This window comes from Candida margitis (assembly GCF_024628925.1).
Source record: "Candida margitis strain CBS 14175 chromosome Unknown scaffold17, whole genome shotgun sequence".
NCBI classification, from domain to species: Eukaryota; Fungi; Ascomycota; class Pichiomycetes; order Serinales; family Debaryomycetaceae; genus Lodderomyces; species Lodderomyces margitis.
Window position 1 is genome coordinate 58,702 of NW_026261852.1, and position 15,608 is coordinate 74,309.

The 15,608-nt window shown below is 39.5% G+C and overlaps 5 protein-coding genes across 5 annotated transcripts; 4 read left to right on the top strand and 1 right to left on the bottom strand. All coding sequences in view use genetic code 12, as the record gives it.

The window, feature by feature from the left end:
* Positions 1-367: 367 nt before the first annotated feature.
* Positions 368-4,531, bottom strand: CANMA_003723 (chromatin-remodeling ATPase; the record flags this gene model as incomplete). Its single annotated transcript, XM_051815925.1, has 1 exon — positions 368-4,531. One exon carries the CDS (start codon positions 4,529-4,531, stop codon positions 368-370), a length of 4,164 nt encoding a protein of 1,387 aa, XP_051670646.1.
* A 1,918-nt stretch (positions 4,532-6,449) lies between these two features.
* Positions 6,450-8,312, top strand: RLI1 (Fe-S cluster-binding ribosome biosynthesis protein; the record flags this gene model as incomplete). Its single annotated transcript, XM_051815926.1, has 1 exon — positions 6,450-8,312. One exon carries the CDS (start codon positions 6,450-6,452, stop codon positions 8,310-8,312), a length of 1,863 nt encoding a protein of 620 aa, XP_051670647.1.
* A 705-nt stretch (positions 8,313-9,017) lies between these two features.
* CANMA_003725 (uncharacterized protein) lies at positions 9,018-10,949 on the top strand (the record flags this gene model as incomplete). Its single annotated transcript, XM_051815928.1, has 1 exon — positions 9,018-10,949. The coding sequence occupies one exon, from the start codon at positions 9,018-9,020 to the stop codon at positions 10,947-10,949; it is 1,932 nt and encodes a 643-aa protein (XP_051670648.1).
* A 561-nt stretch (positions 10,950-11,510) lies between these two features.
* SUA71 (transcription factor TFIIB) lies at positions 11,511-12,572 on the top strand (the record flags this gene model as incomplete). The annotated part of the gene is made up of 1 exon (XM_051815929.1): positions 11,511-12,572. The coding sequence occupies one exon, from the start codon at positions 11,511-11,513 to the stop codon at positions 12,570-12,572; it is 1,062 nt and encodes a 353-aa protein (XP_051670649.1).
* A 149-nt stretch (positions 12,573-12,721) lies between these two features.
* On the top strand, positions 12,722-15,558 carry CANMA_003727 (triglyceride lipase; the record flags this gene model as incomplete). The annotated part of the gene is made up of 2 exons (XM_051815930.1): positions 12,722-14,111; positions 14,438-15,558. 2 exons carry the CDS (start codon positions 12,722-12,724, stop codon positions 15,556-15,558), a joined length of 2,511 nt encoding a protein of 836 aa, XP_051670650.1.
* Between the last annotated feature and the right edge of the window lie 50 nt (positions 15,559-15,608).

The window sequence follows — 15,608 nt, forward strand, 5'->3', positions numbered from 1 at the left end:
TTCTTTATTATGTGATGAATCTCTAGTTGTGATTTATTTATAGTAAAGAGAAAGTTCTAGTTTCAATGAGATCAGAACTGAATGATTAAGCTACGCTTTTACTTTAAAACAGTCTGCGAGATTGTACAAAGAAAGACAGGTGGAAGAGCGATGTGTTTCAACTTTGTGAAAGAAGAAAAGAAAAAAAATTTTTTTTTTTCTCTGATTCCGAAACCTCAGACGAATCTGTACCATTTTGCACTACCTTCAGCTCAACAGGCATAACAGTGTCAGACAACAGTGTTTAAATAATTATACTAACATTTTACTTTCTTTTCTATATAACAGTTAAACAAATACTATTGACTAACTCCACATTAGCCTCTCCCTACTCTTTTGTCTTCAACTTTAGTCTCTTATACATTTCACTAATCTTATCACTGGGCACTTTACTCGGCCAGTATCTTCCTGCATAGGACCAAAGATTTTTTCTGAATGCAGCTGGATCGACACCAGATTTAGTTTTCTTTGCCTCGGACTCAATATGGTTTCCGACATTCATTAATTCGTCACGTAGTACCTTGGCCCATTCGTGTTTATCTAGCCCTTTATTTCCCTTTTGTAACGTATGGAGGGACTTGAAAACAGGATATAGCGCACTTTTGCACGTTTTTTGCATTACTTCATCCATACTTTCATACTCTGTATCTTCCTTGTTGTGGGCGCTAGGCGATGGTTTAGAAATAGCACCCTTCTCGTGCTTCACCACAGAATGTCCAGATGGCTTCCTTACTATCGGATGAGAACCATTTTGCAAATTGTGAGAATGCTGTTTCTTAACTTTAGCTGGACGCAAGGTATCTGGTGTTTCAGACTTGACATTCCTCTTGGGTTTATTAGAGCTATTATCGGCTCGTTTAGTTTTCCTTCTTGGATCAGGGTTGGCTGCTGAGTCAGCATCATCGCGTAAAAGTGTGAAAAGATAGTCAACCCGCCTACCTAGATGAACTGAACCAGGAACCTTTTTCGGGTTCTCGCCAGTTGAAGGGGCTTTGCCACTTGATGGGGTTTCCAAATACAACTTATTTTGGAGTCCTAATAAAGGATCGTCTCGGATTTGAATCCAAGATCCATATCCAAACTTGTGCACCCCAGCCAACAACATCGCATCATCCCTCGCGGTCCATTCGCAAGACCACGATTGCACCGCTTTAGGATGCCTAGGCAAATGAAGACCCAACGGATTGCCATCAGGGATTATTTTTTCAAGAGCTTTCATGTCGACCGGCCTATTCAAGACAAGTTCGGCATTTATATTCTTGACACCTTGGTATTCAAAAAGTACTGCTTTTTTCTCCTTTTTCTTGGCTACCCACAAGGCCGTTTGATTTTGATCCACACTTTTTGGATCTTCTTTTTGTTGTTGTGCTTTTTTCTCCAACTCAGCAAGTGCATGTGCTCTTCTTGCCTCTTCTTCCTTTACTAACTTCTTTGCTGTATTCACAATCTCATTATATGCATGTTTGATGTAAACTGGGTTCTTGTTACTAATGCTTCCTTCTTCAACCAATTGATCCCATTTTCCTGTTAGGTCTCCCCATCTCAATATCGACCGATAGATTCCACGTATCTCCTTTTCTGATAACTGATTGTCTGTTGCTACTCTTCTTCTAGAAGACTTCAGCTCGTCTGCACTGTCTTCCACGTCACTAGGCACAACAGAACCATTTTCAAATTTCCGTACTGCAGCCTTCCGTTTGGAATACATGGCAATTTGCTGTTGTAAGTACTCTTCATCAGCCTTTTTCTTCTCTTCATCTTTCAACTTCGTGAGCTCATCTTGGGGGATGATGTCATCCCATTCAATGTCGGCCTTGAAATCAGTCACCTCAAATTGTTTCAAGAATTCTTCTGAACCCAAGTTGGACTCGCCTAATTCTGGTGTCGTCACATGATCTTCGGCGTGATTCAAAACTTCATCTAAATTCAAATTCTCAAGTTTTTGTTGGTTGTCATTGTCTTTGAACATCGTACTTGCACCAAACTTCAAAATCTGTGAAAGCTCATTTGATGAAGGCTCAGTCTTGCTACTTTTCTTTGCATTGGGGTCAGTAATACCTAAGGAAATGATGGCATACTCTAAAATCATCTTCTTCCTGGCCCTTTCCAATATTTGTTCTTCAACCGTATCCTTACTAACAAAACGGTAAACCAGGACATGGTTTTTTTGCCCGATTCTATGGGCTCTGGCCATGGCTTGTAAATCAGCTTGGGGGTTCCAGTCGGAGTCGAATATAATCACAGTATCTGCCGTCATCAAGTTGATGCCTAGCCCACCAGCTCTCGTCGATAGTAAGAAAGCAAAGTCCTTTGAGTCAGGAGCATTGAAATGGTCAATTGAAATTCTTCTCTGAGCTGATGGAATACCTCCATCCAATCTCTGGAATTGATAACCTTTGATTGACATGTAATCACCAAGAATGTCCAACATTCTCACCATCTGAGAAAAAATAAGCACTCGATGGCCTTCCTTTTTCAATCTTGTCAACAACTGCTCAAATAAAACCATCTTTCCCGAAGACATAATCATACCTTTCAAAATATTCTCTCTGGTAGCAGATCCTGCGCGAGCAAGCACCCGGTCTTCAGCTCCATCGAATAAGTAAGGATGATTGGAAGCTTTCTTCAATTCACTCATGACATTCAATAAAGAAATCTGCGAGCCTTTGTTACCTGCATTCAAAGCTGCGTAATTTTTGGTGATAATGTTTTTATAATAATCAGTTTGAATATCGGATAATTCAACACGTAAAATTCTCTCGGTTTTCGAAGGCAAGGAAGTCTCTACATCCTTCTTCAATCGCCTTAATATAAATGGCTTGATTTTCTGTTGCAAATCCTTGATGTACAGTTCTTGCTCTTCGTCGGGGGTTTCAAAATCAATCTCTTGCTCAATATCAAATTTTCCCGGCATCAAGAAATTACACAACGCTGCAAGTTCTTTCAAATTATTTTGAAGCGGAGTACCGGTAATCAAAAGCCTATTGGCGCATCTAAAACTTTTCAAAGATTCATACAACGAGGAATCGGCATTTTTCAACCTATGTGCCTCATCGACTGCCAAAAATTGCCACTTAATCGACCCCAATTCTCCTCGATCTTTCAAAATATATTCGTATGTTGTTAACAAAACGTTGAATTTGGGTTTTCCATTTGTCGTATACCATTCATAATCCCTAATTGTCTTTCTCGCTTCACCATTTCCCAAGTAATAGATACAATTAATATCTGGAGACCACTGTTCAAAAGTCTCTTGCCAAGCGGGTATAGTTGACAATGGCACAACAACTAAATGGGGCCCATTTTGTCGTCTCGCATAAATTAACCAAGATAAGAATGCTACGGTCTGAACCGTCTTACCCAACCCCATCTCGTCTGCCAAAATTCCATTCTCATTTCTTGACCAAAGGAACGCCATCCAATTGAGCCCAGTCAACTGAAAGTCACGAAGTTCCCCATTTTTAATAAAGACTGGCTGTTTCACCAACTTTTCAAACCTTGGCCTTTGCGACAACGGGTAGTTTGCCGAGAAATTGGGAAGTATTTTCGAGTTCAATCGTTGTTGATATTTACTAACTTGTTCCGGAGCAATCGTTGCAATCTCTTCTGCATCTTCCCACGAACACTCATCGTAATACAATCTTCTCCACTTGACAAAGTATTCTAACCTACTCTCGCCATCATTTTGAACTCTTTGACTATCTACGATCCTTTCAACATGCACATACTCCTCCTGCTCATCTCTTCTTCGTTCTCTTTCAATATCCATTGCTTCGATATCCTCCTTTGTGGTTAAAGGGTCATTTCTCACCTCGTTGTCGTATATTATAAACTGTTTGATGTAGTTGTCGACTTTTCTGAACCCTTTAAACTCCTTTAAGTCGTTGTAAGATTCCCAAGTGTTATGCAAATGTGATGCATCAGTCCATTTGATTTTAAACAAGTAATCCAACTTGGGTTCGTTGGTTAATTCCGGATTGTCTGTGTTCAACTTGTGATCCATAACAAGATCAATGCCTCGCTCATCCTCAGGGGCGATAGCTTGTTGGTAATAATAATAATCATTTTCTTCATCGTCCTCGTCAAAGTCGCTCTCCAACAAATCCTCGTCATTGTCCTCGTCGATCGTGTAATTGACTTGTTTGTTATTCCTTGTGGAGAACCTCAATTCTTGTGGGCTTTTCGGAGATTGCGAGGTAGTCTTCTTCTTTTTGCTTTTCCTTCTCGAGGATGGTCCAGAAGATCTTTTCTTCTTTTCCACTATAAAATCGTCATCTCCATCGTCAAATTTGTCCTCGTCCTCATCGTCCTCATCTTCTAGTTCGTCATCGTATTCGTCCATCACTTTCTTTCTCTTTCTTGTAGATGGATTTTCATCTGAATCTGATTCTGATTCTATGATCGAAGGCCCTTTCCTTTCTCGATGCGACCTTCTTAAACCGTAGAGTTCCGGGTTGAGGGAAGCTTCCTCCGGCACCAACAATTTGACCATTAGGAAGTTTTTTTATTTTTCTAACAACTGTGCCCTGAATTGGACCAATATTTAAACTAAACTGATGAGCTTGTGGGCTGCTAAAAGAATTATGTCCACCGTTGAAATCAAAGCTTGCTTATGATGAGTATCCTTGTTAAAATTTGCAACCGTGATCGAATACAGAAAGTACCTCGATAAAATTGGTAGATCAAAAAATCACACTGAAAGGCACAACCAACCCGAGGGTGAATCAAGTATTAAATGGAAGATGGGAAAGGTCGGATACTTTAATCTTAAACTGATCTAAGCGTCTAAGTTGTTCTCTTAGATGTTGGTTTGAATTTCGAGGTTGATATGTTTGAAAGGAAAATTTGGAAAAAATTATCGTTTGACCAACGACGATAAATCCTTCAAGATTTTCTAAAGGGAAAAAAAACGCACACGTTGTACTATGAGGAGGGAGAATTAGAGACAGTTGTTTTCTATTTGAGCTTATGAACGGTTAGGTTCTACGGCAAAGGGCGACATCGAGAATATGAAAATTGCAAGAAATAGTTATATCGACAATGACTTCATTCAGGATAAATTTATGACAATATAAACACGGCTTCGGTGATGCTTATAGTGAATGAGGGCTATACTTGAAACGCCAGCCTTGTTGGCCATTCTGTAGACGTCAGAATCATATTTTGCAGCCATCACAAAATAGGGCCAACACATCTTTAGCATTGGTGACGGTCAACGGTTAAAAAGTGTATCTATTTGGATAATACTCTGCAAGTTCCTAACAAAGGAGCTATGTTAGCGGACCTTCTAATCCGGTGATAATCAATTTTGCAACCATTAAATCAGTAATTTCAGCAACAACATTAGGCAGCAGCAGTTAGTATACTAAGACCTCTTTGTAGTGACGAATGAGCAAATGAGGGATAAATGAACGCTGTCGGCAAATACAACTTGTTTAAAAATAAAGATATTTCCAACTCAAGCCAAACCAGCAATACAGCTCAATCTAGACTATCCCTCAGTGCACTTCAAGTAATAACAAAGCGGCTCAGCACCTTCAACAACCCTTTGGAACATGTAATCAGTCGGCACTCAAAGTCAAAGTCGTCTTCTTGGTATAGCAGTTCAGCTTTTGGAACTCTTGACAGATATCAAAGTCAATAAGTCACATACATACACAAGATTACTATGAAATTAGGTTGAGAAAAGAAGTAGTATATAAAGATGACAAAAAAATTAGGGAAATTTCGTTGAGGGCGAGAAGTAAAGAAATTCTCAACAAAGGAAAAATAGAAAATAAAAAATAAAAAATAAAATAATTGTATCGTGGCGCACGACAGTAAAGGTTACCCGGCATACACTTAATATTACATCAAGAAAGGAGCAGCAGTCACCTCGAAGCAAGTTTGGAGTCTAAAATGGGTACTTCACTATCTACGTGTAATAATATTTGTATCTGGTCGTTAGAACGTTTATACACAAAAAATTTGCTTATTTTCTTCGAAATTTCCCGTCAAATGAATGCTAATTTTCAAGAAAACAGAAAAGTTGTATTATAACTAAGATACAATTTGATTTTTACAAGGTGGGAAAAATTCTGTATTTATGGATCCTACACTTCAGTCTAGAAGTGTATGCCTATTTGGTTTTGCTTGAATTTTCCAAACCTAGAGATAAGCCAATGAATTTTGGTCATTTAGTAATCACTATGACGCCGCACACATTGAACTCAAAGAAAAAGAAAAAAAAATTTTATTTTTTTTGTCTGCTGCGTCTCTCTGTCTCTTTTAACTAATTAGCACATCTCTCGCGTTAGTTAATAAAAATAAAACAACAAACAATAGAGAGAAAAAATTTTTTTTTTAATGTCTTTGAAAAGTTTGAGACGTTTCATAAGCAAAGAAATCCTACAGGATCAAACACCATTACAATGAGTTCCAAGGGTAAAGGCAAGAACAACAAGGGAGATACAAGCTCAAAGAACGAGAGAATTGCCATTATATCCACCGACAGGTGTAAGCCAAAAAAATGTAAACAAGAGTGCAGAAAGAGTTGTCCTGTGGTCAAGACTGGAAAGTTGTGTATCGAAGTTACACCTGCATCCAAGATTGCATTCATATCCGAAACGTTGTGTATTGGGTGTGGTATTTGTGTGAAAAAGTGTCCTTTTGACGCAATTACAATCATCAACTTGCCAACCAATTTGGATGCTGAAACGACTCATAGGTATTCTGCAAATTCATTCAAGTTGCATAGGTTACCTACACCTAGGCCGGGTCAAGTCTTGGGTTTGGTGGGTACTAATGGTATCGGTAAATCCACAGCCTTGAAGATTTTGGCCGGTAAACAAAAGCCTAACTTGGGAAGATATGATGATCCACCAGACTGGGAAGAAATATTGAGAAATTTTAGAGGGTCCGAATTGCAAAACTACTTTACTAAAATTTTGGAGGATAACATCAAAGCCATTATCAAGCCGCAATATGTGGACAACATCCCTCGTGCATTAGCCAAATCAAAGGTTAAAGCAGTTGGTGCGATTTTAGAATCAAAGAATGAAAGACCTGAAGCATTCGATTATGTGTTGAAAGTATTGGAGTTGAAGCATGTTTTGGAAAGAGACGTTGAAAATTTATCAGGTGGTGAGCTACAAAGATTTGCTTTGGGTATCACTTGCGTCCAGGATGCTAATGTATATATGTTTGACGAACCATCGTCTTACTTGGATGTCAAGCAAAGATTAAGAGCAGCCGAAATTATAAGATCACTTTTATCTGCCACGACATACATCATTTGTGTCGAGCACGATTTATCGGTTTTAGATTACTTGTCGGATTTCATCTGTATTCTTTATGGAGCACCATCTGTATATGGTGTTGTCACGTTACCATCATCTGTGAGGGAAGGTATAAATATCTTTTTAGATGGTCATATACCCACCGAGAACATGAGATTCAGAACCGAATCCTTGCAATTCAGATTAGCAGATGCCGCCGATGATTTAATCTTGGACAAAACAAACTCGTTAGAATACCCAAGTATGACCAAGACACAAGGTGATTTCAAGTTGGAGGTAGAGGCAGGAGATTTCACCAATTCTGAAATCTTGGTCATGATGGGAGAAAATGGTACTGGTAAAACTACCTTCTGTAAGTTGTTAGCAGGTGCTATTGCTCCAGACGGAGGAAAAGAAATTCCAAAACTAAATGTTTCAATGAAACCACAAAAGATTGCACCAAAATTCACAGGAACGGTGAGACAATTGTTTTTCAAAAAAATTAGGGCGTCTTTCTTACATCCGCAGTTTCAAACTGATGTCGTTAAGCCATTGAAAATTGAGGATATCATTGACCAAGAGGTGCAGACTTTGTCTGGTGGTGAGTTGCAAAGAGTAGCAATAGTGTTGGCATTAGGTATACCGGCAGACCTTTATTTGATTGACGAACCTTCAGCATATTTAGATTCAGAACAGCGTATTATTTGTTCCAAAGTCATTAGAAGATTCATCTTGCACGCCAAAAAGACTGCCTTCATTGTTGAGCACGATTTCATCATGGCCACATATTTAGCTGATAGAGTCATTGTCTTTGACGGACAGCCTTCGAGGCACGCATTTGCAAGAAGCCCAGAATCGTTGTTGACGGGTTGTAACAAATTCTTGAAAAACTTGAACGTTACTTTCAGAAGAGATCCAAATTCCTACAGGCCAAGAATCAACAAGTTGGACTCGCAAATGGATAAGGAGCAAAAATTGTCAGGTAATTACTTCTTTTTGGAGAATACAGAGTTGTAATCAGCGGGTGAATTGGATAAAAAGTTGGAATGGCCAACTCAGAGCTAAGTATACCTGGGAAAGAGCATTAGTGGGACTACTGATCAATGTCCTGGGTTCACGCATACCGTTATGATGTTTGCCATTTAGCGACACGTTACGGGGCCCAAACATAAATGGAGGCAGATCAACTCATTTACTCTCATGTTTAATATTACGTCTTATAGATATTATTTAAGTGGAAAGATGCGTAGTTTAGCGAGCACATGCACCCTAGTTTGAAGGGTGCACCTTCGCCCGAAGAAATGACCAAACGGATTTGACTAAGTAGACTTCCGTTGCAGATTAGACGAATACAGACCGCCTTTAGAAATCGTATGTTGTTATTGTTTTACTCAAAGCTACGTTGTCTTCTATACAGTACACATAGCAAATGTAAAAGCGTCTTTGTGTGTTTCTATGGTTTTTCTCTCCTTCGGCATTTGGTTGCACAAAACATAGATCTGTCAATCCAAAAGTAAAAGGAAAAAACAAAAGCCAAATTTAAATGCTACATTGCTACAGCCTCATTCAAAGATCGCTTTACTTAGAGCCAACTGAAGAACTCACACTTTTGGACAAGCTGAATCAGACAATTTAGACAAAACCAGAGAAACTATCACAGTGAAGGAAGGCTTCTATTATCCAAGCCAGTTCGATGAAACATTCTTAGGCTAGTAAACTACAATGTTCACTCAAAATTTGCATCTTGCATTATTCGACATCAAACTTAGATCGCCACATAAAAACTTGTATTTAATCAAAGGAAGCGAGTATGACGTGGAGAATCTATTATTTGAAGGCAGTGTCAAGTTATCGTTGAAAGAAGATATCCATATTAAAAAGATAAAGTTGAGTCTTGTTGGAGAGTTTTACTATGAATATTCTTTAAAAGAAACCCACGAGCAGTTTTTGGACCGCTTGTGTGTGTTGAAAGTTGATTGGAATAATTTACTCACTGACGACGAAGGAAAGATAGGGTTTGGAAACTATGGTGATGGGACGTTGCCTATGTACAAAATGAAAAAGGGAAGCACCAGCGATAAAAGCTCAGTTCCTGGGTCAGGCAGTAATTCGGGAACATCCACGCCTAGACCTCAGTATGGAAGAACCAAATCTACGCCTATGTTAAACTCATTTGCTCCGAAGGATCTGTCTAAAATTATACAAATTCCAAAATCAGGAATCGACGGAACACCTTTTAAAGAGTTGAAGGACGACCCAGGCCATTCGTTTTTGTTACCCAAGGGAAATTACAGCTTACCATTTAAAGTATACCTACCTGCCAATGTTTGTGAGACTATTGAAGGCTTGCCAATAGGTACATTGTTGTACAAGTTGCAGTGCTCCATCGAGAGAGGAAGATTTGAAAAATCTCATCAAATAAGCAAACACATAAGAATAGTGCGAACATTACATCCACAGAATATGAATTTGTGTGATTCTATTGATGTTGAAAATACTTGGGTAGGCAAGCTTCAGTATTGCGTTAGTATGCCCAAGAAAGCGGTGGCGATTGGATCCACTGTGCCTTTACATATCACAATAATTCCAATAGCCAAAGGCTTATCTTTGAAAGCTATGAATGCTTGTATCGTGGAACATTATCACATTCAAGTTGATAATCAAAGGTCTCCCGAGTACGAGAGATTGTGTGGCAAACAGGAACTCAAGATCCCCAACAGTGCCGATTTGGAGTATGATCGGTGGGTGATAAAGACACATTTCCGAACTCCTGACCATATAAGGCAACTTTCCCAGAGTTGTGACGTGAAGAATAGCATGATTGTTGTAAAACACAGACTAAGGGTCGCCATCCAGTTAAAGAACAAAGCAGGACATACGAGTGAGTTAAGAGCAAACTTGCCCATATTTGTTTATTTGAGTGCCAATGTCGGTCATGTTGTTGGAAGGCATTATGAAGTTGACAATCACCATGGAACTTTCCAGTTGGATTATAAGAAGGAGGACGTGTTATTCCACAAAAAGGACTCTGCACCAGCTACCCCAGCTGTTTCCGATGACGAGAATGAAGAAGAATATGAAACAGACGAAGAAAGTAACAATGATTTGGATCGCGAAGAGCGTGCACCACCATTATATGAAAAGCATGTTTTTGATAAGGTGTTTGATATGAACTTGCCTCAAACACCACTCGAGCAGCTAAGATCACAAACTGGCTCCCCAATTGCGTCTGCTAATAACTCTTTTAGCAACATTAATGGGTACTTTGACATGCCAATACAAAAGGCGTTTGAACTCAACCAGAAAAAGATAAAAGGCAAGGCCAAAAGTGTTGATTATTCACACATCCCATCGTATAATGAGGCAATGGACGACGACGACGATGACGATAGTTATATTCAAGATGGGTTTGCACCAAGCTATTCTGATGGTAGTGGGAGTGAAGACGCAAGATCGAGGTCGGGTTCCTCGACTCCAAATAGAGTTATGTTTAATAGCAGACACAACTTGAGTACTGGTCACTTAAAAGTGCCCTTGGGTAGCAGCTCGGCATCGCATTCGAGGTCAAGCTCTGGTATTAGGTTGGATAAATTAGGATCTGATTTTGGATCACCAAAGTTGACTAGTAAGTTGTTTAAAAAGAGAGAAAAGTAAGCACTTAGAGGGGCGATTATAGATTGTTTAATAGAATTTAATTTATTGTTTATTGCTTGTTACATTTTGCATCAATTCTCCAGGCTGACAAAGGTTTCTTCCTTTCTCAGTTGACTACCATATAATCTAATATTTCAATTTCCCAAAAGGTAATAACCCAAAACTCGATGAATTAAACTTTAATCGGGGTGGAGGAATATATTTTAGTTTCTAGAATACTACAGAATTGCAATTAGACATGACCAGTGAATGTATGATAAAAGAATTTAGTCTCTCGCACGACCTAAGTGAAATAGAAATTTTCATTTGTATAAAGGCAACAGAAAAGGGAGAATAATTACTAATACCTTTTAATATCACCATCTCTCTAGGATCATATACCCTTCTGCTTTTTACCACCGTTGTCAATCACCATATTGGTACGGTCTTGCAGTGCGTTAAGTTCTTCACCACATTTGTTTTTTTTTTCTCAGATACACATTTATTGTTCCGTTAGTTCGTGTTCACAATAAATAGCACCAGCTGTAAGAAGAAAGTTCGACAAATATATACTAATCATTTATGTCATCGATAGCAACAGCGCAGGCTACATCTAAGTCCAGCCAAGACATTCAAGAGTACATTGGACCTAACTTGAATGTCACTTTAACGTGTCCCGAGTGCAAGATTTTCCCTCCTGATTTGATTGAGAGGTTTAGCGAAGGAGATATTGTGTGCGGTAGTTGTGGCTTGGTTTTAAGCGATAGAGTAGTTGATACTAGGTCGGAATGGAGAACATTTAGCAATGACGACCAAAACGGTGATGACCCATCGCGTGTAGGTGATGCAGGTAACCCGTTGTTGGACACGGAAGATTTGTCGACCATGATTTCTTACGTTCCCGACAATTCGAAAGCGGGAAGAGAGTTGAACAGAGCCCAGTCGAAATCATTGGTGGACAAGAAGGACAACGCTTTGGCAGCAGCATATGCCAAGATTTCTCAGATGTGCGAGGGTTATCAATTGCCAAAAATTGTCCAGGATGGAGCGAAAGAAGTCTATAAAATGGTTTACGATGAAAAACGTTTACGTGGAAAGTCACAAGAATCAATAATGGCTGCATCGATCTTCATTGGTTGTCGTAAGGCTAAAGTTGCTCGTACATTCAAAGAAATTTGGGCCTTGACCAATGTGCCTAAGAAGGAAATAGGCAAGGTTTTCCGAATAATGAATAACATCATTCGTGAAAAGAATGAAGCCAATCCACAGTCTGCTGCTTATTATAGTCAAGATAACATCCAAACGACTCAAACGTCAGCTGAAGATTTGATCAGAAGATTCTGTTCTCATCTTGGATTGACCTCGCAAGTCACTAATGGTGCTGAGTATATTGCAAGAAGAAGTAAGGATGTTGGGGTCTTGGCCGGTAGGTCGCCCACGACAATTGCAGCTACAGTTATTTACATGGCGTCTTTGGTCTTTGGCGTGGAGTTGCCTCCATCAAAGATCTCTGATAAAACTGGGGTCAGCGATGGAACTATTAAGACTTCATACAAGTATTTGTTTGAAGAAAAGGACAAATTGATGGATCCCTATTGGATTGAAACTGGAAAGGTTAATTTAGAGAACTTTCCAAAAGCATAACTTGAGTTTAGATTTAGTACATATATATATATATATGGATATTGAATTTTTTCTTTTCCGACAGATTTAGCATATGGTGTGATGTAAAAACCAATTTTTTTTTCGTTTTCTATTTCCCTGAAAATATAGCTCTAGTCGTTTCAAGTACTATGAATTTTATAAGGACCTTAGCTACGAGAACGGCCGCAAAGTTTCAAGATGTGGTGATAATAGGTGGAGGTCCAGCAGGGTTGACCCTTTTATCGGCTTTGAAAACGTCGCCGAAACTAAAGCATCTACAATGTACTTTGGTGGAGGGGCAATCGTTGGATTCAGTACGAGAATTTGAAGTCAATCCACCAGAGAACTACACCAATAAAATAGTATCATTAACCCCCAAATCAATTGAGTTTATGCAACACCGAATTGGGAACTGGGAATACGTCCACCAGGATCGAGTGAAGGAATACGATGGTATCGTTGCCTATGACTCGCAAGATGCTTCAGCACGAATTGAATTTGACATAACGTCAATTGGAAAAGATACGTTAGCAACAATGTGCGAGGTGATTAATATCCAGAGTTCGTTATTGAGAAAATTGGAGGAGTTGTCAATACATCCGGCAAGCGGGATTGAAATTTTGGATTCGACCAAAGTCACAGAGATTATCAACCCAGTGGAAGAGTCTAGAGACTTGGACAACCATGACTTGAACCAGCCCGACATTACTGTTGGAAACTCGAATTTGGACTGGCCAATTGTAAAGTTATCTAATGGAGAATCCATTCAAGCCAGATTGTTAATTGGTGCTGACGGTTATAACTCGCCAGTGCGCAAGTATGCGCATATCGAGTCTCGAGGCTGGCAGTACAACCGGTTTGGAGTTGTTGCATGTGTAAAGTTGCACTACGAGGACTTCAGGTCTATTGGATGGCAACGTTTTCTCACGACTGGTCCTTTGGCCATATTGCCATTGACAGAAGACAATGCCACGATTGTTTGGTCTTCTACGCCAGAACTAAGCAGTTTGTTGTTGAAGGTGAATGAAGCTATTTTCCCTCATTTGGTTACTGCCGCAATGGTGTTGGAAGAGGTCGATTTGAACTACATCTACAGCGTCTTGGAAGAAGATCCCAACGATTTCTCAGTATTGAAAGATATTGAATGGCGATTGTCCAAATATGATCCTAGAACCTTGGAGGAAAACTACCCTTTGCCTGTAGTCGAGCTCGCTCCTGACTCTAGGGCTAGGTTTCCATTAAAGATGTCTCACGCTGATACCTATGTTGCTCCAAGGGTGGCTCTTGTTGGAGATGCTGCACACACGATACATCCATTAGCAGGACAGGGCTTGAATATGGGACAGTCTGATGTAGCTGCTTTGGTAGAGGCATTGGAAAAGGGGGTTAGCAGAGGCATGGATTTGGGCTCGACATTGGTGTTGGAAGAGTACAATGCAAACGCTTGGCCTGCGAATCATACCATGTTAGGTGCTTGTGACAAGCTACACAAAATATTTTCAACCGATTTTTATCCGCTAGTACTTGCCAGGGGTGCTGGTATGAAAGGATTAAACATGTTTGGTAGTATTAAAGACATCATGATGAAATTGGTTAGTGGTAGATAAAGAGACCCTGCGTAAATCGCAACGTACCTTTTCTTTCGGTATTGCAACGAATTAATGAACACCTGTTTACCGGGAAGTGTTATATGCCTTATGTAGAATAGTAGGTGATTTTACAATCCTAAAGTCTTCCTCTTTGAGTGTCAAAGTTGGGTTTTGTCCTCGTTTGTGGTGCATCTACAGCAACTTCGCTTCCTCTTTTGGCAAATCGAAAATGTTCTACTTTTGACTTTGCTTTTTTTTTGTGCCAGTAGTCTTTAGCAACTGCAACTCCATGCAGAGCAAACTTTATGAAATCTTCTTTGAGACAATTTTACAATGCGTTCAGTCCATTGAAGCAGAGTCAGTCCATAACAGCCAACTACCGCAAATTACGCGAACATTATGATGTACCAAAATACCCCATAGTTTTGTGCCATGGGTTCTCTGGGTTTGATAAGTTGACATTGCTAGCCAAGCCAGACCTTGCAATAGGCGAGGCCGTGAGTTCAGCCAAAGAAGCAATGAAAGACGACAAACAGAAAGCAGAGGAAGCGAAACAACTGATACTTGAATTAGAATACTGGGCTGGGATAAAAGAAGCTTTGCAGAAATTGGGGTCAACAGTATTCATAGCCAAGGTTCCTGCCTTTGGCGATATTGAAAGTAGGGCCCGCAGCTTGGACAGATTCATAACAAAGCAATGCAAGATATTAAGGGAGCGGGAATCAAAGTCAACAATATATACAGATGATAGACACAAGAATCATGACACTTTCAAAGAGGAGGGCAAGCCTATTAAAATTAATCTCATTAGCCATTCAATGGGTGGGTTGGACTCTCGGTATCTCATATCGAAAATACACAGGAATGAAAAGATTTATAAAGTTGTATCGCTTACCACCATTTCGACGCCTCATCATGGCTCCGAATGCGCTGATTTTCTCGTTGATCTTGTTGGGAAGAATCCGTTGTTGAAGCAAATTTGTCCTAGATCCATATACGAGCTTACGACGTCATCGATGGCGAAATTCAACAAGAATGTGCCAGATGATCCTAATGTCCAGTACTTTTCATTTGGCGCTAAATTCAATCCCCGTTGGTACAATTTGTTCAACATAACTTGGCAAATAATGAATTACGAAATAGGTAAACAAAACTCGAAAGGGAATAAATCTGCAAACATAGCACACTTTGCAAATGATGGTTTAGTAAGTGTTGATAGTGCAAAGTGGGGGACTTATATTGGCACTCTTGATCAAGTGGATCATTTGGATCTAATAAACTGGACAAACAGAGCACGTAGTTTCTTTGACAAGATTATGTGGGCACAAGATCCTCCTTTTGATCCTATAGCTTTGTACTTGGACATTGCTGATAAATTGGCAAAGAGAGGGCTTTAGTGAGAAATTTTATTCGTAATAATTACATAAAAAGTTTAGATATATATACA